This window comes from Lathamus discolor, chromosome 5 (genome assembly GCF_037157495.1).
Source record: "Lathamus discolor isolate bLatDis1 chromosome 5, bLatDis1.hap1, whole genome shotgun sequence".
In the NCBI taxonomy this organism is placed as follows: Eukaryota; Metazoa; Chordata; class Aves; order Psittaciformes; family Psittacidae; genus Lathamus; species Lathamus discolor.
This window is the reverse complement of record NC_088888.1, coordinates 85,595,134-85,622,600: the sequence shown is the minus strand read 5'-3', so window position 1 is coordinate 85,622,600 and position 27,467 is coordinate 85,595,134. Positions and strand designations below refer to the sequence as shown.

General features: G+C 37.0%; 1 protein-coding gene across 1 annotated transcript in view; it reads left to right on the top strand.

Annotated features, from left to right (window-relative positions):
• Positions 1-237: 237 nt before the first annotated feature.
• PRIM2 (DNA primase subunit 2) overlaps positions 238-27,467 on the top strand; it is a 101,539-nt gene continuing 74,309 nt past the window's right edge. Inside the window, exons 1-7 of the mRNA XM_065681470.1 lie at positions 238-299; positions 490-660; positions 1,338-1,441; positions 1,748-1,827; positions 4,613-4,733; positions 22,036-22,131; positions 22,979-23,116. Coding sequence (XP_065537542.1) covers positions 507-660; positions 1,338-1,441; positions 1,748-1,827; positions 4,613-4,733; positions 22,036-22,131; positions 22,979-23,116 — 693 coding nt within the window. The 5' untranslated portion in view covers positions 238-299; positions 490-506. The remainder of the gene's footprint in view (positions 300-489; positions 661-1,337; positions 1,442-1,747; positions 1,828-4,612; positions 4,734-22,035; positions 22,132-22,978; positions 23,117-27,467) is intronic.

Here is a 27,467-nt window from a genome sequence, read left to right as displayed (position 1 = left end):
AGCGTTTGTCTCTCTTGGTGGGAAACATTTTTAAGACCTTCAGTCGTGAAAACCACAACCTGGCAGCAGGCTAGCTGCGGCACATCACCCGCGGTCGGAATACCCACACAAGAAGGCCCGGGCACCACCGACGGCCCTGTGAAGCGAGCCGCCATGCTGGCTGTGGGCACTCCTCCCGCTTCGCCCCCGCGAGCCAATTGGAGCTCAGGAGGCGTGGCCCGGGCAGGCGCGGAGGGCGGAAGTGGGCGGGGCCGGCCGTGCGCGGGAATCCGCGGCGGTGGGACTGTGCGCGGCTGCAGGTGGGGGTTCCGCGTTAGCGTGGCGCGCGGGGCGGTTGCCATGGGGACGCGGGGGTCTGTCACTGCGGGCCCCGGGGCACTCGGTGGCGGGCGGGCTTCGGGCGAGCCCAGCGCCGGTGGCGGCTGCCTTCCGTTCCCTGCCCCCTTCCGCCCGGGGCTGCCTCCGGTTGAGCGCCCGTGTCGCCCCCAGGCCCGCCGGCGGGGCAGATGGAGTTCAGCAGTCGAGCGAGGCTGAGGCAGGCGCGGCTGGCCGGGGACCGGCGGGAGCTGTACCCTCACAGCCTGCAGTTCTACCTGGAGCCCCCCACGGAAAGCATCTCTCTGGTGGAGTTTGAGAGCTTTGCCGTCGACCGCCTGAAGCGTGAGTAGCATGCTGGGCCCTCCTGCATCCCCGCGTCCCTCCCTCGGAGTTCCGATTCTTCCTGTCGTGGCTGTATGTATTTTTGGCGGGTTTAGATGCTGTCGTTGCCTGTTATTAATGTGAACTGTCTGCCTGCTCATGCCGAAATGAACCCCCTTTAGAGGTAAACGTGTTGCTTTAGGTGTATCAGAGAGCTACGACTGATTTCACGGGTGTTTGGCATATAGCAGTCAGGACTGTATGGTTGTGGTTTACAGCGGTGGGTTTTATAAGCATGTTTCCCTTTCTAGGTGTTGTGACATATTTGATGCCTCAGCACAGTGATTCTTGTTGTAGCTTGAGGCAAGGGTTCCCCTGACCTCCTGGAAACCACTGAATGCAAGGTTTCCATCATTATGGTGGAAACCAATGTTCTGAGACTGATCCATCAGAGTTGGTTGTCTCCCTTTCCTTGTTGGCTGTCTTCCTTTCCTTGGTGACTGCATGGGCCCCAGAATTGGGTGAGCTGTTCAGCACTTGTGGATGACACATTATCTTATGTATTTGTAACCCCTTTGCTCCCCATACCACTAAAAGCAGTTCCTGTGGCCTTACTCCAGTTTGTGCATTTCCCAGGACATGATACAGTTAGATTTCTTTTCAATATGTTGTCTCTAATATGAACCATTTTTCCCCAGTGCTCAAAGTAGTTGAAAACCTTGGTGTGAGCTACGTAAGAGGTAATGACGTATACAAAACTAAGCTGGAGGCTGAGCTCCGGAAACTAAAGTTTCCTTACAAAGTAAGTAAAAATCAAAAAAGGGAACTCTATTGCACTTTATTTTCTTTACACTGTTCAAGAATTCTGAATAAAAGTAGAGGTGATGAAATATGATCCCTAAAACTTAAATTCTGCCGTTTTGTCAGAAGTGTAGTTTTTCTTTTGAGAGTATATATTTCTTTAGGATACCCTCTTTTTTAATAGCCTTGCATTTATTGTCTTAAAGTTGAGTATTAAACAGTGTTTTATTGAACATCAGTGATAAATTAATTGTATTTTTGATCTGGAAGAGATTACCTGAAATAATAATAGCAATATGTTCTTTAGGCTTTGGCTGAGGATGATTATGAAGCAAGAAGAAAAGACCATATATCTCATTTCATACTACGCCTTGCATACTGTCAGTCGTAAGTACTTTTTGGATAATGTTGTATTTTTACTATTAAAGTCTACACAGATACTACATTGCTTTGTTACAGACATTATGGTTATTTTAGAGTTGCATGGCTACTAAATAGAAAGGTAGATTCAAAGAGAACAGGGTTTTTTCCCTAGGAACCTGATTACAGCTGTGCCGAAAGGGATACTTGGGATCAAAATTAATATCCAGATTTTAATAAAATAAATTTAATAATATATATTTATTTAATAAATTATTATATAAATTATTAATTTATAATAAATAATATTTATTAATAAATTAATAAAATAATTTTAATAAAAATAAAAACATAAAGTTTTGTGTCTTGTGCATAGAACGCTGATTTGGGTCTCTGCCTTTTGACATCTTTTGTAAGACTAAAGCACACCTGTGTTAAGTTTTTGTTAGGCTTTCAGAGTGATTGAGAATTTAATTTAGATTAACTGCTGCATATGCTTAAACTGTTGATTACTGACCAAAGAGCTGACTATGTAAATAGGCTTTATATTATTGTCTCGAGAGAGAGCCTTGCATCTGGCAAACTAAACATACCATCTGAGTTTGAGGCTTCCTCTACTGATTCTGCAGATTCATTGCTGTGGATGGTTGCACTGCAGTTTTTTTGTCATGTGAAATCTCAAGCAAAAAGTTGGTCCTGTCGAGTGCTTTTCTTTTGCTTCAACTGTAGGTTTTGGATGCAATTATACAGGTTGTCAGTGTTTTATGTCTATTAGCAGCTTTCTTTTGCATTAATGTAAACTCCTGACTCCTTGTTCTTGCAGTCCTTTTTTGGAATTAAGCCTGGCAAATATGAAGTTTATACTGTTCTGAATTGTTAATTCAATTGCATTTCAATATCTAATATAGTTTAAATTAGGTGAGTGTGGTAGATTACATGTTATGATACAGTGCTGCTATGAATAGAAAAAGATTTATAAGGAAAAACACACAGGGAAGGTGAGGAGGGACTGTGCTATAAGCCAAGATATGGAGCTGAAATGGATGGGGCTTTTCCTTGAAATGGGTGATGAGACAGTTGAATGTTTTGGGGCAAGTGTTAGAGAAGAGACCAAGGTGGCTAACAATATGATAGGTGTAAGCTACAGACCATCTGATCAGAACAGGAGGTAGCAGAGGCCTCAAAAGCCTTCAGATGGAGGAAACCTCACCATGACAGGCCCTGGGTGACGTTAAACACCCTGATATTTCCTGGATTATTGACATCCCATTGTGTTGCCCTTTCAAAAAACATCTGGGCTGTGGCCTTCTATCCCCACCATGTGTTGCATCACTATATTGCTCTGGAATCTCCTCCTTCCAGATAATAGATGCAGATAGTTGGACTATTTTCTTTTTCTCTGCAAGCTGTATTTTTATAAAAAGATCCTTATCATTTGTATAAGCGCTTGCTTGACTTACTGAGTGCTTGATTAGGAAATAAATGGGAGACATGGTTCAAACGCTGTGTTTCAGGGAAGTATAGTAATAATTAGGCAGGACAGAGGTGGGCAGCTTGTTGAAGGTGAACCACTTTGCAGAAATAAATACAAGCTATTTTGGGCCACAGAATCAGAAGGAAAGAGCCTGGCTTTATTGTCTAGAGGGTAAGACTCCTTAGGGAGGAGGGGCCTTGGTTGGAGCTCCAGGGCACTCTGAAAACTACTTGCAAATGTATTTTTGTGTTCCTGTTTCTATACAGATAGTTTGATGCAGTGTTTCAATAAAGCAGATTGATAGTTTCTACTTAAACTAGCATTTATTTTTTTTTTTGGTTTCTTTCTTTGAGAAGGTGGACTCACTGCTTACTCATAAAATGGAAAATAGTAACTTAGGCACTGTGAGGTCATCCTGTGCCTACCATTCTTCATTCTTTCTTGAGAAGCAGTTATTTCAGGGATAAGATATTTCTATGCTCTAAAACTGGCATGTTCCCCAAAGATAAAATTGGGGGGCAAAGAGAATGTACTGTTCTCTAAGCTTTTATCGTATTGGGTCAGAAAAATAACACACAAATCATTAGCTTAATTGATGAAAGCTATTAAGGTAGGTGTGTTTGAAAGTGTACTTAAATAGACAGGAGCTGCAAATAGGGTTGAATTCAGTTCCCTGTGGCAGTTGTATTTACAGGCTTGTTTTCCTGCGGCACCGCCTTTTTAAGTTTCCAGTTGGCCAACAGTGCCACCCAGGGGTATGAGTTTACATCAGCTGTTTTTCTAGTCTGTGTTGTATTGCTTTGGTTTGTTTTTCACATGGTCTGAAGTGTCCAGCCTCACCGTTCTTGTCAATTAAATTTGTAATGTAATCTTCTCTTGTCTATCCTTCTGCCTTCTCATATCCAAGAATTTAAAGCTTATTCCCGTATAATGTTGCTAAGATACAGTATGTAGTCTTGAGTGAATAGTCTCATCCATACTGTTCTTTCACATCTCTTTTCACATCTTGCAATATCACTTACGTCTGTCAAGACCAGGAAACAGAATAATCTCGTTTCATTCACTTTCATGGCAAACACAGCTCTACCTTTGTTAGTCCAAAACATCTGCAGTCATGCTTCTTAGTGTACTGTCTCTTCACAAGTCTTTTTTGATTGAATGCTCCTTCCTGAAGGTTTCCTGCCTTTTCTTCCAAGCTCCTGGGTTTGTGGGTCTCAGGCCAAAGCCAGCATTACATTAAATGTTGTGTTCGCTATGTTTGACATCTAGTTTATAGAGAAAAAGAGAATGCATAACCAGAAAATGTTATTTTTAATTTTTTTAATTATTTACTTGCAGTGAGGATCTCAGGCGTTGGTTTCTTCAACAAGAAATGGATCTCTTGCGATATCGCTTCAATGAACTAACTGACAGTTTAAGACAGAAATTCCTGGAACACGTTAACTTATCATTTGAAGCTGTAAGTATGTTACTTTCTGTGTTTGTGTTATGTTGGATGTGCCTGTTGTGTTTTAAAATTCTCATTAAGATAGTTCTAGTACTTCCATTCAGAAAATAAAATTTGAAGTTATGGCTTTAAAAACCCAACCACACAGAACTTCTGAACCTGGAGAATCATGTGCATGCCACAGAAATGAGGATTAAGTGATATAATTATGTGCCTCAACAGAAGATGGGTTTGCTTACAAAGGTAAGTTAACAATGTTTACAAAAGCTGATAGGTATTTTTGAATCATGATTCTGAAAAGGGTAGAGCTAGTCTGTATTCTTCAAATGTGGTATTTATATGTCCATCAGGGCAAATGACACTCAGGTCACAATTACTTTGCCTTCTTTTATGTGTAAGTGATGAATTGTTTGATAATTCACCTTTAAGGGTTTCAGTGATAAGAAAGCAATAGCTGTGTTTGATTCTAACCTAAAGTATATGTGCAGTCCATTCTCATCAGTTTGCTGACTTTAGTTGGAAATTAGTTTTGGTCACTGTCTTTATTCATAAACTTTCCTCTAGAAGCTTTGCAATCTACTAACTGATTTTAAGATGTTGGCTTCTTGCTATAGTAACCAAGGCAGTGGGTTCCCACAGTGACCTGGGGACTGTGCACATTGTACCATTTCATAAAACTGACATATGGAAAACTATGTGAAGATTAAAACTCAGCTGTTGAGGGCATAATTAAAATATAATAAAATATGAAAATCCTGTATGGCTTGCACAACAACATAACTTACTGTGTGTCACTGTGGATTAAAACCAATAGGTTTCTACTTTGCAAGTATATTTTTGACACATGGTTGTATGTTTGTGAACGCTAAAAATAATTTCAGTTCTGCTTTTTTGTGCATCTTATGTGAGTTATTGCAACTATAGGTATGCAACCAAGAAAGTGATTTAGCTTAAAAAAACCCTAAACCAAGCTGGTATTAGATATGGTAGTTAAAAATGGCCTACTGTGTTGAAGGATTTATGTGCAATTTTAAAAGAAATTATGTACAATTAAATAACAGGTTCATTGGTACATGTATGTGTGTATGAAGTCTACGTAATTTTCATTCACTAGACTATTTGATTTTGGCCCATTAAATACATGCTAAGGAGAATGCAGAATAAAAGTTGGGTCCAAAATTCTGTAAATGCTGTTACTCTACAGGTGTTGCTTTCTCACTAGAACTTAGATTCAAAGCTTTTTCCTCTTGTAACTTAAACTTATTCTAGTTCTTTATCAGCTTATGAAAACCCTTGAAAATACCAAAGCTGTGTAGTCAAACGACTGTGGGTTTTGAGATGCTTTAGGGATATTACAAATGAGTTTCTGCTGTTATGTACTGCTTCTTTTATCTTGAGTGGATTAATTGAAAATGTCTATTGCAGTTTCTGTATTAATGACTTCAATAAAATTTTGCACTGTAGCTATGAACTCTTTTTAGAAAGCTCCAGCTTTGCCTGTATCTCTCAAAGCAAACTTAATAAAAACTAATGTACAATCATCACTACTGAAAAAAACCTTTCTCTTAAAATACTGTTTAATTAGAAGAACTTAAATACTCTAAAATATGTGACTGACATGCATGATATGTTCCTGGATTAAAATATCTGACACCGGTGCATGTTGATGGCTAAAGGTAATTTGTGCAATGTTGAGAATGAATTTGTTTAGCTGAACAGTAACACACAGGGTTTTCCTGGGTCTTCAACAGACTATTAGAAATGTCATTCTTTGGTTCAACAGACCTTTCAGTGAGTGGTGTGTTTGTGAAGCTAGATTTCTGTTGCTTATTCCCCAGTCTCATATTGTCCTGTCACAGTTTTGGCATTCAGCCTTGTGAGAATAAATTAATGTTTGCAGGTTGCTGGAAATAGCTAGGAGTATGGATTGGTTCTGTGCTATTGAATGTGCCTTCAATATGTCAAAATGATTAAGAAGGTATTGCTTTCCTATGCCTGTTGAGGTGACAAAGCATCATTTCATTGAAAATACACTTCCCTGCTTCTACTTCCCTCCCTGCCTTCCAATTCCAGTGGGAATTTAAGCAAAAGTAATCCCTCCTTGCAAGATCATGTATAAAGCATTTGAATATTACTAAGGATTCAATACATGTCTGAAATAGGTGTAAACTCTATGGTGCTGTATAGGGGCCCCTAAAACTAAGGCCACTGTAAAAGCAATATTTTTTTTCTCAATGTTGTATTTGTAAAAGGCTTTATAAAGGAAATGAAGACCAACTATACTCTTCATACTTCTCTGTTAGAAGTTACAAGTTTTTATGCCTTACTGTGCATGCATGAAAATCAAACTTTGTGCAACACCTGTCAGAAAAGGGAATGGTCTTCAGGAAAAGGAATTAGTTCTGATATTACTATTCAGTTTCTATATTGGTAAACAGATAGAAATTCTACTGTGGGATTTTAATTGCTGAGGGTATCCTAAGAAAGTCAGTGAAATTTCCTTAAAGAGAAGACAGGTGCCTTACATCTTCTAGATAACGGTTCTGCATTTCAGAATTGTAATCTGAGATAGGCCCCAGCTGCTGAAGACTAGTGTAGACTGGTGTAGCTGTGTCTCCAGGTAACAATCCTGAGAAACACTGTAGAGAGCAATTCTCAGTATTTAATAAAGGAATTGTTCTTTTTTTGTGGGGAGGAGTAAGCGGATCACTTTGCACAGTTCTGTCACAGTTATCTTCATTTGCAGCACCAGCAAAGTAAACCAAACAGTGACATATCTGTCACTTCTCTCCTTTTCATGTTTGCTTACACGCGTGAGAAAGTGAGATGTATTTATATAATTTTTGCAGGGGTTTTGCAGAGCAGTTCTTGAGATTTTGTGAATCATGGCTTGAAAGTTACTGCTTTATAGAATCAAGAAGTCTTCAATGCCACTCAGGGATAACATTTAAGCAGCTGTTAAGGTATTTCTTTCTTTGAAGACGTTAGCACTCAAGGTCTTACTTGGCAACTTTTTTGGAAGATTGAAGTTGTTAGCAACTAGAAGAAAAAAGTACTGGACTTTCTGAATTTTTTATAGGACGGCCAGCAGAGGAGAGCTTGAAATGATAGTAGGTCTGATCTCATGATTAAAGAGAATTTTAATCAAAGAGCAGGAGCTTTCTGAAACTAAAAATAGAAATAAAATTCAATGAAAATGAGCTTTAATTTTTATAATAGGATTTCTTCTGTCCTGTGACTAACACCTATATTGCCGATGGAGCCAAATACATGGCAAAGGGCTTATTAAAATAAGTAAATACTTGCTTTTACTGAGAGGGTGTATTCAGCATCTCTGCCAATAACTTGCTGCAGCTTTTGAATTTTGGCCAGTGTTTGGGACAGTAGTTGCAACTATTTTCTTTTGGTTAAAGTATTCTGTGTAGTGTAATGAGTGCCAGGCTCTTAATCAGAACACCAAACCTCAATTTTTTGGGGGGGCAGGAGGAAAGGGGGATATATTGCTTTAATGAAATGCTGTTTTGCCTGCAAATAGTACAGAAAATAATACAAACTGGTGTACTTTGTGGTATCTGAAGCTAATTGTCTTAACTAGTTAATTTCCATAATTTCCAATTTATTTTCTAAACAGCTTTAAAGCTTTTGGTGTTTCGTTAGAAAATAAATTATTTAAGATTTTTGCTGCTCAGACACTTTTAAATATTTTTAGATATCTTTAAAAATTAAAACATTCAGTTTTGAAGATTATTTCTATCTTAACAGTTATTTGTACACCTTCCATTGCTTTCCCCTCAAAATGATTGTAATGAGAATTTAAACAATTCAGTATTTAGCCTGTGTTTTTTCTGAAAGAAGTTGTGTTTGAACCACGGTGTCAGAAGTGATGTTTACAATATAGCCTCCTTTCCAGCAGCAAGAAAGGCAGTGGAAAAATGTAACTTTTGAACTTTCACAGGAGTTACAAGTTTTGAGGGCAAACAGAAATTATTTTACATACATGCTCACTTATTCACTCTGTGACACATTATTTTGTAGAATTCCCTTCCATGTATTTTCCTGGGAGTGGTTAGGCTTGACGTGGGAGGTTTTAGGCTTGACTTGGGAGGTTTTAGGCTTGACTTGGGAGGTTTTAGGCTTGGCCTGGGAGCAGCATTTGTTACATGACATTTTTACAGTACTCTTAGGAAATATTTTGAAACATATTTACTAGCTTATTTAAAACACAGTCTTAGAGCAGTGTCGCCTAATTGATAGCCAGTTGTGGGGTATTTCTCTTGATGTTACCTGTTGCCTGAGAAAATAGGTATTTGAATGGTGCTTGCTTCGTGTTAGTTAAAATCCTGCTTACAGGAAGTTTAGAAAACATTCTCTTCAGTAATTCTGCAGTTGCCTTGTTCAGTCAAGCTTATTTTTACCCTTATTTGACACTTAAATTTCTGGACTTCAGTCTGTAATACTGTCTTCAATAATACTTCATAGATGGCTTATTGTCAGGTGTCCACCAAATTTTGGAGAACTGCTTAAGGGAGAAGAGACCAGATAACAGTCTTGCCTCAAAACTAAGCTGTGATGTGAGAGTTCCATGCTTTTGATGTGTCCTTGTCCTGAAAGAATTGCTACATTGCCTTTCTTGACACTTTAGTATAGGACATTCAATATAGGATGATTCTGATGTATAATTGTTTCTATTTTTTTTTTTTTAATAAACAAGAAACACTTGCTAGTCTGTTCCCTGTTTCTCAAGCTTGCTTATTTTTCATCTCTACGTTGCGAGTATTTCCTCTGGTATGTTGAATGTTTTTTTTTTTAATAGTAACAAGAGAATTGTGGAATGGTTCTGAAGGTCTTTCAGAATATTTGCAGTCTATATTTGGGGAAAAAAAGAAGAGTTTTAAGGGATAGTGCTATCATCATCCAGATAAATACTGAAGCTTTTTATGTATGGCATGTAGTTTTCAGTTCTCAGGGCACATTAAATAGTCTGTGTGCAAAGTCAGTCACATAGGGAGCACAGGAAATCCTTAAGCAGCACTCAAGAGAAGTAAATGCTGACATTTAAGGTGACAGAGCCCATCAAAGAGAATATGCAAACACAGGTGTGCAGCTGAGATTTACATCAATTTAGGAGATTAAAGCATTAAAATCTTACTATAAATGAGTAATTACAGCAATGATGCTTGACAGTTTCTGGCAGTAAAAGCCACTAATATAGATTTTTAAGATATTTAAAGGGAAATCTATTTAATATTTTAAGTACTATAGTTACTAGTTATTGGAGAAAGTATTTTAATCTCTTCAGTAAGTTCAGTATATGAAAGAATTTTATGAAGTAAATGGTTTTACAGGTAGGTGACACTTGGCTTTAACTAGAAAGTTGTTTTCTTTCTTGTCATGAGCTGTGGGCATCTGATGTTTCCTTTTGTTTAAGTTAGGAGTGCCTGATTTTTTTCTGCCAGATAGTGATACAAGACCTGTTTGGAGTCAGTTAACATTATGCCCAAGCCCCATTTTTTCATGTAATTTTATCAGTGAGATTGTCTGTCTGTGTGGTTTTCCACATGTCCTGCTATGTATGTACTACCTGTTTATCCCCCTGTTCCTACCCAACCTTTTCACTTCTCTTTTTCCCTTTTTTCTTGTAGTTGGTTATGCATGCCCATATCAGAAGCCCTTGAGTGATTACACTTATTATTTGTTAAAATAGTGCTGTTAGACCTTCAAGGTGTGTGATAAATCCTTGTTTATTGATTTGATGTTCTGATAGCATTTTTGATGTAATAGGAATATTTATGGCAACTGCCACAAGTTATTATTAAAAAGCTTTCAGTGTGTCTAGGTTTGAGTGAAACTGCAAGGTACCTGGATCACTGATGTTCCTAGGAATTCCTGAATTAAGGTGTTGAGCTTCCTATTGTTCATATATTTGGTCTTACACCTGACACTGGGGAAATAATCACGATGATGATGATGATAACCAAAGCTATAAAAATAGAGTAAATCTATTCTTTCCTTCACTGTGTATGCAGCTTATCTTTTTCTTGTCCTTCAGGGCTGTGTCTGTGTCATATTGCATAGTAACTCCTAGATCTTAATCTGGATATTTGCATTCTTCTGAAATATAAATAGGCATCTCTAATATTCTGTTTCTTTCAGTAACTCTTTTAAGATATTTAGGAAAAGTGGTGACAGTATTCTCTTTAGAGTTTTATTTACACTTTCTTTTTCTTCTAATGCACATCAGCTTGTGCTTTGTAGCATTAAAGGAGAAATTGGGTCAAAAGTTGCCTAGTCATACTGGTAGCTTTGCTCCATAGTTAGAAGCAGGGTCCCTTGGATTGGCAACTAACTTGCCAGTTGCAGTACATTTCCTTAAAAGGAAACTCTGTTAGCACAAGTCTAAATTATCTTTCTTTTCATTCCTTGTGACTTTAACTTACATATTAATTTCTGTAATTATTACCACTTCTTTCATTCAGTGAATTTGGCTTTTTCCTCAGCTGTTGCTCAATCCTTCTGTTCCCTAAAATGACAGTGAACAAAACTTCTTTATTCATTGCCTTTTCATAGAACTTTTCTTATAGGAACTGTCACTTAGCTAACTCACTTTTAGATAACTGCCACATATTCTAGGACCTTTAACTTCTAACTCCTGGAATAGGTCTGGCATGCTCATTTTGCTGTTCTCTCCTGTTTCTCAAGTCGGACTAGGCTGCCTCTTCCTATCACAAAGTAACCCTCTAACTTACCCATCTCAATATCTTGCATTCCTGTTTCCTGTGTACCGATCTCAGCAGAACCAGGGCCTAGTTTTGCTCTTAAATTCTGGGAGTTTCTGTCATGCTTCTGTCTGCTTCAGTGAAACTGATAATGCACTTAGGCTGTTCATAATATTTCGTTTGAAAAAAATTGAGTTTTGAAGAAAATTTAACAATTCACTGTTTTCTTTTAAGTTACCCTTTCTATGTTCTGTTTCTGTGGTGAGGGCAGTAGGATTCAGTTCTTCAAATTGTTTTCTTTTTAATGGATGTGTGGTATGGCCTTAACCCTTACCTGATAGCTAAAAACTTTTGCTACTAGCTCTGTTTCTGTTAATTTTGTCTTTCCCATTTCCGTTTTGGATGTTCTCCTAGCTTATGTTTAGTATTGCAAAGCTGTACCTTTCCTTAGAACACCATTTACTTTTTGGCACTGTCAAAAATATCTAATCTGAAGCCCTCAATCTTGAGATTCAGCCTTTTGTCTGCTTCGATTTCCATGATTTTAACTGTTCAAGACATACCACTTGTTCTTAGACATCAAATGAAAGATCTGTCCTTTCAGCATCTGCAGCTGAAGGTTTCTGTACGTTGGTAATACATATGATGTTGATTTGGAAGGTCCAGTGAATTTTTGGTTCTTTTCTACTTGGTTCTTCTGAAAACCTGCAGTGAAATTTCTTTGTCTTAACCAGTCAGACTCTGTCTCTCTGGAGAGTGTTCAAGGGTCTCCTTTTCACGTGGACCGAAATGTTCTGTTGTTGCTTTCAAAATTCTACGTATTTCTTCTTGTTCTATCCACTAGAGGGTGGTTTTTGTTGTTGTGGTTTTGGGGATTTTTTTGTTTTGTTTGTTTGTGTTTTTTTCTTCCTCTTTGTATTTGCTATCTACTTATAAGACAAACTAATCATGCTTTTTCTTTCTTCTTTTAGCCTTTATTTGTGTGTGGTGATTTGTCATTTCTCTGGGTGTCCTTTGCCAGTTTTTTAGTGGGGCAGCATCTTTTTTTTTTTTTTTTTGACACTTTTTTTTAAGTGCAGTGTCAGCTAGTCAGGATATTCCACCTGAACCATTACCAATGCTAAGATGACACTCAGATTAAATGAATGTATTCTTTGCATCTTCCCCCTCTCTTCTTTCCCCCTCCCCCAAAGAGTATCATATAGTGACTCCCAAGCCGGAGATGAGCAGGTCTCACAACTGCTTTTCTCAGCATTCCTGGTTAGTCAGCTTTTGCTTTGTACAGAACGGGCTCAGATTTAAAACCTTCAAGTGTCTTTGCTGAAATTCAGTCTTCATTTATAGACCAGATTTTCTTGTCTGATCCCATTCTCTAGAGCCTTTCCAGTGTCCCCAGCCTCATAGCATTTAAATATGTAACCAGCAGCTATTTTAACATGCAGGTTAGGAACTAAAATATTAAATTTTAGTTAAAAATTAAATAATTGGACCTTGGCTTAGTATGTCCTTCTGTTTTTGAATTAAATTCTTCCATTCACGGCTTTTCCAATTGGTTTGGCATCCAGGTTATAGGATATTCAGTGGAACTATTCAGTCGTTTTCCCATGAAGGTGTCTTATAAGAATGGCTTTAAGGGCTTCTGATACAATATGACACCTAATTTTTTCCTTATCCCTGAGGTTTGTTGCACTATCATAAAGGCAGTGAGAGTGACTGAACACAATTTGTTTTTTGACAGATCTGTGTGGGCTTTTAGTTGTGTCCTGTGTTTTTCTTAAGTGCTATCAGATGCATTGATTTCTTGGTGTATCTCTCCAGGAACTTAACCTGATACTCTGGAATGAGGAGTGGAATAGATTGTAAAGTTTTATCCTAATCTGTTTTGCAGTGATGTTCTGGTCATCATCATGACCGTACAGATATCCTGTGATCTCTGTTTCATCTTCAGACTGTTCATTCCTTAAACACATTTCCTCTTTGTTGCTTCCACAAGAAATTAAAATTAGTACTTATTATCATGTCTTTATCTGTGGTATAAAGATGATGTAAAATTGCATTTAGATTCCCTGCAATGCTTCCGTTCTTTCATCTTCCTGCAGTGCACACAAGAAATAAACTTCAAAGTGCAGTATATTTCCTGAATACATCTTTCTGTGTTGCTGTTTTCTCTCCACAGAGCATAAAAAAAAGCCTGTCTAAATTAGCTTAGAACTTCTTTTTCTCTGAAAACTCTCTTGAAGTCTAAAAAAAATATTACAAGTTCTTTATACCTTCTAGGTTAGATGTCTTGTTTTAGGGTAACTGCCAGTTGTTGCAAAATTAAACATTTTTTTTTTTTAATGCTGTTATAAAGCACATTATCTTAATAAAATGCTTTGGGCCATAGTAATGGGGAAAAAACAGCAGATGAGAATAGTCAGCTGGGGGAGCTAATGCTCTGTAGTGCATCTATCAGCATCTGAGATGAAAGACCATGAGCAAAATGCATTAGTGATAATTTTTTTTTCCACAGAAGCTCTTTGATGTTGCAGTTGAAGTGCTTTTCTAGCAGCTTTAAGCAGTAGAAATTAAACTTCTTTAATTTCCATTTTTATGATCAGAGCACTCCTATGAGAGACTTTCTGATACCACTGTTACGCTTTCTTCAAAAGCATTTATCTCAGTAGTGGGGCAGTTGTATAAATATTTGTAGGTTAGCTTCTTGTGGGAAAAAAATGTTTCATGGCTGCCTTTATTAGGTGTGGGAGATTCTAAAATCAGATTTGCATTAATGAGAATGGGACTAGTTTGTTTTTTTAGTAAGGATAAATATGGGTGGAAAAAAAACCAATATTGTGTCTGGCCACTAAAAGGCTGTGACTATAATTATTCATTTTGGTGCCAGGTGTATAAACCAAAATGTTGTTCTCATTGGGTTTATGGGTTTTCGTTTTGTAAGCATGAAATAATATTTTTTTTTTTTTCCTTCCCAAACAGGATGGGTAAAAATGCTTTAAGGTGGAAATAGTCTGCAACCTAATTTTATTGTGTTTAAAATTAAACCAAGCCAAAGCAGTAACTATACCCAAATGAGCTGCGGTTCACATTTGTTAAGTAAATGGCTCTGAATTTTGTCTTTGTTTCTGACTGCTCAAATCTTCTGTTTGTCCCATTCCTTGAAAACCAGTGATGCTTGTCTTAAAGGTGACAGCAAAAGTCAGAAGTGATGCATAGCTAAGTGGGAAATAGTGCCTAACTGCCAAAGTAGAAATATGTATTCTATCACATAGCTCTTCCCTTGAAGTCATAATAGAAACAAAATTGTATGTGAAAAGACTTAGAAGTGGTTTATTTTTTTTCCTTGTTTGTGGTTGTGTTTAGTTTTTGCCTTTTTTTTTTTGTTTGTTTTTTTCATGCTAGAGTTTGTTCAGTAAGACAGCAAAATGTATACTGTTAGTGCTTTTACACATATAACAGGTTGCTGTTGTCCTAGAGAACTTAAAGGAAGTAATATATTTCTCACTCAAGTTTCAGGAGATAGATTTAAGAGAAACCAAGCAGGGGCTTTGTCACAGAATTGACTGTTCCTTTTTTATAATTTGGTTTTTCTTCCATATAAAGAAAAAAAAAACCCCACTGATATCTAGGTTTGTGGCTACCTCTTGTAGCTGACTGTAGTTATGTATTAGGGGAAGAAAATCCTAGGGAGACCTTTTTCCTCAGAAGTATTAGCAGCATGGGAATTCAGTTCAACCAGTATGTCATACTCTTCAGGTCATTGTACTCCAGTCCAAGGATCTGGTAGGCCAGCTGGCAGGTCTGTTTGCAAAGTAACGTCTTCTGCAAAGAAGTGTTATTAACTGACTGCAACCCAGAATAATTGAGTTGATTTCAAAGCAACCTGAGTATTCTAGTGAGTGAACATTGTGAGCAATGGGTAGATATGGAGTGAGGTTTGATTAAAACATCTTAAGCTTAAAATGAATTGTGATATCTTGTTACAGACTTTCAAAATAAAGCTCAATTCACAGGAGAGTATAAACACATCTCATAAATCTAAGAGGGAGAAGTTTGCTGGAAGGAGTGGAAAACATATGCTTGCCATTTTTTTGGTGCACTGTTAGGGTGGGTGAGAAAAGGGCTCTATTTATCCTTCTCTAATGAATCTTTGAACTGTAAACATGACTTTGTTATTAGTAATGGAGAAAACTAACATTTTGCTGCAGTAGTTCTAGTTGCATGTATTTATTTGCACATATGGTGTTGGTGATTTATAAAATTGTGAAATTAATGTGATTGAAGAATATATAGCTACTGGGGATGTCCCTTTTCACCTTCATAAACATAATGAATAAGTTTGTAAATGATGCAAAATGCTAATTAAAAGTTTTATTATGGTAATCATCTCATTTTGATTAGAAACAGATGTTGATTATCTGTAGAAATCTAAATGGACCTTTAGAAGATAGCTCTTACTGCTTAAAATTGACTTGTGAAACTAAACTAAAACACAAACTGTACAGTTACTTATGCCCCCTGTAGCGCACTAGAGCACTATGATTCTTACTAAAGTAGCTTTGTGTGGTTTATCATTTGAGTTACAGTGGACTCTAAAGGTCCTGTTTAAGGTTGAGTCTTTCTGTCCTGGGGACTATTAGCAGTCTTTGTGGTTTAAAGTATATTCTCTTCCTGCTTTGAAAAAGTGAATGTGCTTTGAAACAAAAATTGCAAAAAAGACTGCAATAAAAATGAGATGATGAATAAAACCATGTTGAAAACAACCAGACAACATTTGGAATACAGTCTGAGTCCTGATGCAAATGTTCTGCTGTAACCCTGGATTTCTAAAGTAATATGAAGTGGCAGCTGTACCAGAAATGCAGTGAATAATGGGTATCTTCAACACCACATTCTTCAGCTTATGACAGAAGAGGTGTGAAGGGCACGCACACTTCTTGTGTGATGATGTGCTCTAGCACTTAGTAGTTGACCAGGTCACATGTGCTGCTTTTTGTCTAGCGGCTTGGAAATGATAAAAGAAGAGCAACTCCTAACATGGTCCTTGCAGATCCTTAATTCATAGCGATCAGTAATTTTGGGTTCCTGGAAGAAACATTGTAAAGACAAGGTCTAAAGACAATGGTCTCATCGAGTGTCTTCTTTTTCTATAAATATTTCAGATGTTCTTTTTGGGCATAAAGAGAGAGAAGATTGGGAAATCAATAATGCTTTTTGTAAAATGATGTCCATATGTTGTTCAAGAAGAAAATAAATTCTTTGGATAATGAAGGCATTATTTTGTAGTGGTTAAGATTGTTTCCAAAATGAATTTATTCCTCACATAGGGGTGAATGCAGATTGTAACTTCAGAAATGTTTGTATTGTTCCTTAGTAAGGCAGCATAAAAGCTTATAGGATAGTTTGTGGAGGATGTAAACACACTGCAAGTAGAATTTACTAGCTGCTGTTTTGGCTGTGAGTTTTATAAAATGGTCTGCAAAAACTGAAATACTCTTCCCTGCCAATCCTGTGATTGAACCTAGAGAAACATTTGTTAATAAGTTTCTGCAAAATTGAGTCTGATGTTAGCATCCTCATTTGTGAATGAAAGAAAACTTGTTGGCATATTTCTCATGAGGATCTTCCATTAGCTCCTCAGTAACTGTGACTTTAATATGTATGTAATATAACATGTATTACTATATACATACATGTATGTATGTACGTAGTAATTGTTTTGTTTAGCTTCCCTGTTCATGGATGTAGGGCAATGTTTGTCAGGAATGTAGGAAACTGGACCTGTGTCTCTGAGTTTTCTCTGTGATTATAGTAAGCATGAATTAGCAGCATACTTGAGGAAGATCCGTAAAATGTCCTTTCCGTGCCCACTCCTGACTTTAAAAAAACCCCAAACAATGTTTCGGTTGATGGATAAGAATACATAATATTCCAAGTACAGCTCTTTATGTTTTAAGGGATGCCAGCAACCTGAACAAGAACTAAAATAGTAAGTTGTCGTACCATCGGAAATAGAATTTTCTTTTTTATTCATTGTGCCTGGCTAAAATGGAATTGATATCCCTTAAGAAGAGTTATCATATTTTTGAACCTCTGAAATGTTTTAAAGACAATGCCTGCTTTAACTGATAGCACAGCTGGGAATGATGTCCTTTTCTCATCAAGCTAGTATTCATTAACTAGCTAAATACACTTTAAAGTTATATTCTTAAATTTAATGGTATCTAAGTTTTTGTATTCTAGTTCTAGTCTAGTTTGTACTGGGATGTGGCAATGGAGAAGATTGACTAGGAAATTATTGTTTTGCCTTTTTCATACTTAAAATTGCAATATAGTGTAGTATTGAGATGCTGATGCAATCCCTTTTTGAGAAGGATGTTGTGCTGCTTGAGTACCAGCTGCTCAAGCAAGTTGTAAGAAGTTCACTTTGTAAGGACACCAGCAATGTGTGCCTGTAAACAGCTGAAGCTGAGCCTTGGAAAAGTAAAGGACTTGTGGATTGAGTTCTTGTTCCTTACTGGGAGACCTAGAAACAGTTGAAGTAAGCAGTTGTGCATATACAGTAGTACAATGTGTGCATGCGTCTTCATCTCTTCATTAAAACGGAGCAGGGTTATAAAATGTATTTTGAAGTTTTTGGACTGGCTCACTGCCAGTGTTTGTTTAACCAAGGCTTACGTATTAAATTATTCATATTTTAATCTAAATTTATGTGTCTTTGTGTTTCCAGGACAATTCTGTGATTAAAAGTCCATGAATAACCTGCATGTATAAAGCAAGAAAACTAGAAATAATGCAACTTGTCCCAAATCTGCTTCCTTCCTTTCCTCTCATGCCTTTCCTTTTCATGTTGTGATATTTTCCTTATTGTTTTAAGTCTTAAAAACTTACGATGAAGTGTTAAAACTGTTTCGAGCTACAATACATGACCCACTGTCACTGCAAAGGGAAGATCCTTTTCCTGGTGTTACTTTTTGCTTGTGCAAAGTAAAGAATGACTTTGTGATAAGCAGTTTTCGTTAACTGAACTGGCAACAAATGAGGCAAAGCTAGGGAGTTACTGTCTGTGGAGTGAGTTGAATCAGTTCAGTGTGAAGGGTCAGATGAGCAGCAGGTGACACCCTCAGAAGAATTCTGTTTATTTAGTTTTAGAATCTCCTGTGGTTTATCTGGCAAGCATCACTGAGCTCTGTCAAAAGTTACGCAGTCTATCTTTCTGAACTTGATTAGAATCTTAAAAGCTGTATTTAATTGTGTCTAATTTTTTAATGATTACCGGAAAGTGTTCTTGCAGGTGCCATTTTAGAAATGAGGTTATTAAATGTACAAACTTTAGTGTTCTTATTAAAATAAAAAAAAAAGGGGGGGGGGGAAATCCCTTTCCAGCTTCCATGAACTAAGTAAAAATGAGGTGCATGTTTCATGATGCTCTGTATGCAGAGGTACAGGCATGACACAGTTGAAAGCTTCAGTCTGAGTTCAGACTATAAGGAGCTTATTTTCATTGCACTGTGTCTTCAGTCAGTTTTACGCAGTTTTTCATGAAAATAGTGAAATCATTAATGCCAATACCAATTATTTTTAGTTTTCCCGTCTTTAGAAAAGCAAGTTTTGTATTTAAACGCATTCTGGAGTCATCTCCCAGCTTTACTTAGGGGCTAGGAATATCCTTGTTTCTTCTTCCTTTCTCTCCATTAGCTGAAAACATGCAGGCAATGTGAATTTGGTGAAACAGCAAGGAGCAAAATGTTGGTAGGGTTTGCCTGAAGTTTTGCCTGTGATAAGGTGCATGAGGTTGTAAGATGTAAATTATTTAACAGCTTTATAATAATATTTATTTATATGATAACTATTGCTTTACAAGAATGTTTGTTTAGAAAATACACTCAACACAGGTCATAATCTTATCTGTAGTTGTGGTCCATTAACCTGTTTTACTGGAGGTTTCACCAGGATCACTTTTACCCCAACAGTGTTATTTTTTTTGCTAGAAAATCTCAAATCTGTGTGACTTTACATCTGTACAAGATTGGTATGGTCAAATGACTAATAAGACTCTAGACAGCTTGTGAAGTTTGGAGTCAGTATGATTATTTTATATGTATATTAAGAGGTAAAGACACCTTGAAATTAAATGTAACACTGAATTAAATGATTTTGTGGATGAAAATAAGCTAATTGGTTTTAGAAAAACAAAGGAATCCTTGCTTTTCCCCCTTCTCATTCTCTGTCAATATTGCAAGCTTTATCTGTAAAGCAGTGACTGGATTGTTTTAATGCCTGTCTGTAAAAAAAAAAAAAAAAAAAAAAAAAGAAAAACAACGAAAAGAATTCTTGGCTTGGTTTCATGTTTTATTTAGTGAGATATCCTAGAAGAAATAATGCAATTGTAACCACTATAGCTATACAATATGTTTCCCTGTTTTCATTTGAGGTCAGTTTCATCAATGTTAGGCTGGGCTCTTGTAGGCAATTTCTACTGAGAAAGCATAAACCTGTTCTATCTGAAAAATGGAAGTTGCTATTCTGGAATTAAAATGAAAACTTTGGTCTGTACTAGGTGAAAGGGAAGCTTGCAGCCCTCGTGCTGACTTAGATTTATAGTTATTTAAACAAGAAATACATCATCTGGAAGGAGTAACAGCGTTTTGGTAGCACTGTGTTAAATTTGTATATAGTTCCTGCATGTCATGTTTGAAAAGGGAATCTTTTGAAGACTAACATGAATGAGATCATTAGTAGGAGTATTTTATAGATAGTGTTTCCTCAAATTACTTGCACATTTAACTGTTTTGATACAGCTACTTTGCTAAAGAAAAATGTGCTCCATACAGCCTGTTTTTCTCTGAGCATTAGACTGTCACATGTGGAAATACAATGCTACTGTGTATTTCCTCTGTCTTCAAAGTTACATTCTTCTGCCTTGCTGGCAGCTTTATTATTATTCTTTAAAGCTGATTTTACTGAGAGTACTACAGTTGCATCTAGATCAACATCAAGATGCAGACAGGGTAACCATAAGCCTTCTAGACATCCCTGCCTTGGCCATTTCATATGCATTCATCAAGTCACTTTCACAGAGCACATTTGCTGAACTACTCCTTTAAGTTTGAAGTGAAAGTGTCCTTCCTATGACTTCCAAGAAAAGTGGGGTTTTGTTTTGTTTCATTTTCTCAGTCTTTCAGCTGAGAAGAAGAAAAAAAATAATTAAATGTGTATTTAATTGCATAGAAGTGTTGGTCAACAAATTGGGTATTCTGTCCCATTCAGAAAAGAAACTGAACTGTTCATGCACATCCCTTTTCATGCAGATGAATGCCATTGAGTGTCTGTTTTATCTTGTGTTTGTAGTCTGGGTGGGTATCTAGTGCATGCGATTGCCTTGCCTTGGTTCCTGACGAGTCTATAAAAGCTTATCTTGGCTGCAGCCTTGTATCACCTCTCCATAGTTATTGGAGCACTGTCACACGGTGTGTTATACGTCTGTGACGTCTGTGTCCATCTATGGTTTGGGAAGGTATTCTGTGTTTCTTACCATTTAATCCCTTTCAGTCAGCGACTACTTCCATTGTACTTTTTTCAAGAACATATATTGTGCAAATATTTAAGACTTAGTTGCATGTAGTTAAGTTACTAGGTATTACTGCTGGATTACCAGCCTGTATGATCTGTTTTATCAGAGAAGACTACTTAGATTTTTTTTTTATTATTATTTATTACTTTTTTTCAGGTTTAAGGACTGAGCTTAATCATGATTTAAGGCAGAACAAATTGGTTCCAAATTTTGTTGTTGTTATTTTCCATTGTATAAAACCCTGAAATGATTTATTGACTAGTAAAATCATATAATATATTAATTTTGTGTGGCTTTTCTGCTGCATTTGGTGTGCTATTAAGTAGCAAAAAAACATAACACATATAGTTATGTATTTTAAGTTTTTGTATTATGAAGTGTAGCATTATCCATAATTTTTCAAGCTAGAACTTTTGGCTTAAATAATTCAAGTTGTTAAATTAGAACGTTGCTGCTTAATTTGCCCATTTCAAGAACTGGAAAAGCACTCACATTTATAGAACAAGAAGTATACCATAGATGACATGTTGTGGGGTTTTGTTTGGTTTGGTTTTTTTAGGTCTGGATTTAAATATGAGCTGAAACTGATGTTTTTGTCAAAAATCTGACAAAGTTGTTTAAGTCCTTACTAACCGCCATTGAGTCATCAGGCTTTATTTTAATGCATACAGTAAACCTAGATGTGAGCAGGGTTTATCACAAGTGTTAATTTGTTGGCTTTTAAAAGGTTGACTTTTACAAAATGTGGTTTTGTGTTAATGCTTAAAATTATTATATTTTAAAATCTGCACTACGGCTTCAGAAGGAAGGGTATTTAACACTATTGACCACTAGTGTTTTGCTGGTTTCTGCTTAATTATTAGTGATTGCTTGCTGAATATGCAATTCTTTTTTCCTTATCACCGAAAGGAATGATATATTCACAGATTAAGTAATGTTTTAGCTTGTGTTAATTAACAGAAAACCAAAACCAACAAACCTTATTCTGAAGTATTTCAGCAGTTTTAAAACAAGCTCTTAATTTTAGATTAGTGAAGACATGAAAAATGAATTGGCAAACGAGCTGCTTACATCAACCCCTGGCTTCAGTGTGACTAAAGTAAAAGAACAAATATTCTATAAGGTAAGTAGAAACTGCAAAGTTCCACGGGTTTGCACTCATTCTCCTTCACTTAAACTTGGAGTTATTATGTTTACATGATACTATTGCTAACAGTTAATCAAAATGTCTCAACTGAGACTAATAAGAGTTTCTCTTCTTCATGTCAGTATAAAGGTAGAAGGGAGGGACTGCTAGTGAAGTGAGCTTTGAACTGCTATTACTATCTTCTGTCCTCCTCTGCCATCCTTTGTCTTTCACCACAAAAATGGTGTTAAGTTTTAACGTTTCCCAGACAATTGACTTAACTTGCCTGGCTGACAGACCGTACGGTTTGGAGGCATTCTTGAGCATCTGTTGCTGAAGCTGGGTTTGGTCTGAATGTATTAGTCTGAAATTCATTTTGCTAGAGAGCAAAGGGAGAGGAAATGTGTCTGATGGAAACCCCTGACTCTTTTTTGGAGTGAAGTTGGTTGTGTTCCAGATCTACTTCCAAGATATGCAGCTTTTCATGAATAAAATATTTCAAGTTGCCTGAAACAAAAGGCCACCAGAAGGCCATTTTCAAATATCAAATCAGTAAGTGATGCAAAGCTACATAATTGGGCTAATAATCATAGATACAAGCTTTAAAGTAGCTTATTTTGCCTAGCTGCATGACCTTCTGCAAGTAAACAATTTCTCCACCAAAATAATGATCAGCTATTCCAAAATCAACAGTTAATTTCAAATCATTTGCATTTCGCCTGGATAGAGTGCTAAGACAGAGAATGACTTAAAGCTGTACTGATCCGTCTTGAACCTTAAGGTTGTAAACATTGTTACAGCGTTATTTTGCTATTCTACAATGTGGGGTTTTCTTCTTTCTCAGGTTGGACTTGCAGATGCTGTGGATCTGTTTAGATCCAGAAGAGTGTTTATTAAAGACGGCTTTGCATATGTGCCACTTAAGGATATTGATGCAATTGTTTTGAGTAACTATAGAACAAAGTTATCTAAAGCACTGGCGGTAAGTCTGATACTGATTTTTACAACTTTCGTTGCATTGTTTAGTGACACTCTTGGACAAAGACCTTTTTGATTTTTAAATGTATGTGCTTCCATCTGAAGAATACCAGAAACCCTGTTATAAATGCTGGCAGCACTAAAAAATTTTGTTATGAACTGGAGTTTCATTACTTTAAAATGAAATTTTACATGCGATGTGGATGGTAAATAAATGTCTCCTAGAGGATTTTGAAATTGTTTCCTACATACAGAGTAACATGACCTTTCATTCATAAGGTTAGCCCCATGCACATGTACTGGTATTTTCTCGCAGAACATTTTGCAACATTTGTTTTGTTGAAACAAAATACTGATTTGTGGTTCGTTGGGGTTTTTTTGGGTTTTTTTTCCTTTTCTTTCATAGTGAGAACTAAAATGAGGATAAGTCAGAACATGTCAGGGAAAAATGAAGTCTTCATTGTAGGAATGCTTCAGGTATCAGTTCTAGTTAGTAAATACTGTATGTGAATGTTCTCCTGTTAGTAATTTGGTGATGAACTTAGGAAATGCTAATTTTACAATATGAGACTCTTCACAGGATTTAAAAGTTGGTGATTATGTAGAACGCACAGAGCTTTAGTCCTAAAAAATACAGCATTGGATAACATGAAGGCAGTTCAGATTGCATTTAAAAAATGTTTTCAAAGCCTGACATTGCCATGCTGCATTAATATCAAAGTTGATTGCGAGGGTTTAGTAAACAAACACTGACATAAAAAGGCATTCCTTTAAGAAGCTGTCAGTGTGCTGATCTTATAGTTTGTTAATTTTGAATATAACTAGAGTCTATAAAATTATTTAACGTGAAGTCAAAAATCATGATACTCTTATGTGAACATATACATTAGTACTCTTTAATACAACTGTAACTAGAGACATTTCAGCTGATGCATAATGTTATTGCTGAAAACTGATAATACTTGGGTAGGATTTAAAAGCAATGAATATATTCTATAGAAATATGGCAAAGTACACAAGGTTATCAGCATCTATTTAAAATACTTTTGGGAAGCTTCTGGAATTTGCCTGTTGTGTGAGTATTTGTTGTGGAGTTTAAGCTGAAAAGTCTGAAAAACAGAAGGAACTGTAGTGAGTTGGCTGTCTGACTTCAGGTGGAGAAAAAATGTGCAGCTTTTTTTTACAAACTCATGCTATTTTATAATTTTGTTTAACCCAGATTACTTTGTTAAATCCAATAGCTGCTTTATAGGGAAGGAGTGCTCTGTATTGTCCTCTGTAGTCAGGGGTTAGAAACTGTTAACACTCTTGCAAGTGTGGAAAACTATCTTCTATAGAACTGCTGTGTTTAAAGTTATTGCAGTATTTCAGTTCGCATTAGTTTTTGAGTTTTAATACGTATATTTTGCTAATGAAAGTTTGCCATATTTTCAGAGTAAGGAATAAGAGAAGATCAGTGATTTCTGTCCTGTTCCAAGGACTTGAACTTGTGGGGTCTTGATTTACTGATTTGCAAACTAATTTAGTTTGGGAAATGACATTTAATAAGTTGTTACAGCTAATTTTAGCCAGCACAGTATGCTGCTGAGAGATACTGGGAATATTATTGAGTCTTTTGAAACAAAGACTAAAAATCAGAGGTAAATCTAACGTTCTTCTGTTACACCAAATAGGCATAACTGGACTTGAAGGCCTAACGTGGTAGCTGGATAATTGGTGTAGTTTTTACCGAAACAAAACCGTAATCATCAATTACTGTCAATCAGTTACTGAAATTTCTGTGAAACTGTAAGAAAACATGTTTTTTTTTAAAGAAAGAATTGTACATAAGGAATCTTTTTAAAATCTGAAGATGGTAACCATTGCTGTTCCACAACACAGAAATCAGGAGGAGAATCTTTAAGCTTTTCCTCAGGCTTATCTGAAGAGGCATATTTTTAATGGAAGTTATAACACAGTGGCACATTTCCAGCATTGTTTGTAAAAAGTAGCTGTTGAAATACTATTTGATCTAGGCCTAAGTTCTGCAAGTACAGCTGGTTTAGAGGTGCTTGGTAGTGCTTTTGCAGCACATGGATGTTTGTATGTGTCTGCTGCAAAGGAAAAATCAAGCAAGAGAAATGTGCTGAATTTCAGGCACTATGGTAGTATAGAGGTCTTTATGACTGCACAGAAGTTGTGCATCATGGCCAGATTTAATTAAGAAGTAATAGACTCTTCTTATTTAATTTGTCTCTTAATTAATGTATTTGACAACATTGCCACTTTGGTAAGCATTATTTATGTGTGCTTTTGGGAGCATGTTTTAGTATTTTTGCAGCATCTGGCTATTTACAGTTTGTTCTCACCACTTTCTAATGGCCAATCCTTGTTTTATTAGAATTTGAGAATTAAAGATCTTAAGGGTGTGATAAACCAAATTAGGCTTGAATGCTTTTTCTGAAGAAGGGGTTTGTATTTTCACAGGGTCATAAAGTTAGGCTAAATATTTGTATCTTCTATGGGATAGTTTGACTTTGGCCAGTACTTCTGGCTTTGGCAGTCTCTCACAAGCTTCTAAGGGACAAAATACTTTGAATATAGGTAGTGGAAAGATGATCTTTCAGGCATGTAGTTCTGCGGAAACATTTTTTGACAGCTCTCATTAGTAGTTCAATTCTTCAGTGTTATAGCAGCATAGTTTTCCATTGTGGGTTGTTTATGTGGTGTTATTTGTACTGTGACGCATGTTTTACTTCTTAGACATTGGTGCTATTCTAAGCAATCACACACACAGGTTTTTAGAAGGAGTTATCCCTACTCAGGAATGATTTTATGATTAAGGCCTGGCATGTCTTTTTCAAGGTCTTCTGAAGCTGTTACACATCATGGGAGTGTGCTGAAGCTCCTCTTCCTTGTTCTCCAAAGCGCAGAAAAATTCGGGTGGTTGCCTCGCCTTGTTACCTTACTCACTACATTGCAGGCTCATGTTGCCACCATCCTGCATGTTAGAAGGTGATTCTAACTGGATTATAAAGGAGGAATATAATGAGAGTAAATTGATGTGTTGATACTGAGCTTTCAGAGAACAGTAAATAATTCATAGTGCTAACTCCTGCTTTTAAGAAAAGTTTTATGTTGACACTGACACAAATTCAGTTTAGTCAGTTATGCTTTAATCACGTACTAGTCAATGAAGCAGTCATATGTTTGTTTCATCCCTTAAATATAAGTTTGACATCTGTACTGGCAATTCCTTGAGGCTCAGTAAGAGGGGGAGTTAATACTAGTCAAGCTGGCTTGAAAATTGCAAATACAGCTGAAGAAGTTCATTTTATGTGCAAAATCAGTACTGCAAGGACCTTCTTGCTGTATTCTCTGATCCATTTGATAATAAATAATTTCCTTTGTGCCATTAATGATGATTAAGCTGTAGAAAGCTTAAACATTTTCTGTGCTTCATGTAAACTCTAATATTACCTCTACAATTGTTTTATAACTTAAAGCAAACTTTTACTAATTCAAATTGCATTACATTTTTATTCATTGTATTCATCATTATATTTTATTCGCTGTGTTTACACTAATACACAAACATTTCTGCAGTAATGCTGTGCTGCATTTTGGTAACTTGGTACATGGACAGTGGGATTGAATGTGCCCTCAGCAAGTTTGCCGATGACACTAAGCTGTGTGGTCCGGTTGATATGCTGGAGGGAAGGGATGCCATCCAGAGGGACCTTGACACGCTTGTGAGGTGGGCTGATGCCAACCTTATGAAGTTCAACCACGACAAGTGCAGGGTCCTAAACCTGGGTCGGAGCAATCCCAGGCACGGCTACAGACTGGGCAAAGAAGAGATTCAGAGCGGCCCTGCAGAGGAGGACTCGGGGGTGTTGGACGATGAGAAAATGAACATGAGCCGGCTTCAGTGTGCGCTCGCAGCCCAGAAAGCCAACCGTATCCTGGGCTGCATCAAAAGGAGCATGACCAGCAGGTCCAAGGAGGTGATCCTGCCCCTCTACTCTGCTCTTGTGAGACCTCACCTGGAGTATTGTGTGCAGTTCTGGTGTCCTCAACATAAAAAGGACATGGAACTGCTGGAACAAGTCCAGAGGAGGGCCACGAGGATGATCAGGGGTCTGGAGCACCTCCCGTATGAAGACAGGCTGAGGAAGTTGGGTCTGTTCAGCCTGGAGAAGAGAAGGCTGCATGGAGACCTCATAGCAGCCTTCCAGTACCTGAAGGGGGCTATAGGGATGCTGGGGAGGGACTCTTTGTCAGGGACTGTAGTGACAGGACAAGGGGTAATGGGTTAAAACTTAAAGAAGGGAAGTTTAGATTGGATATAAGGAGGAAATTTTTTCCTGTTAGGG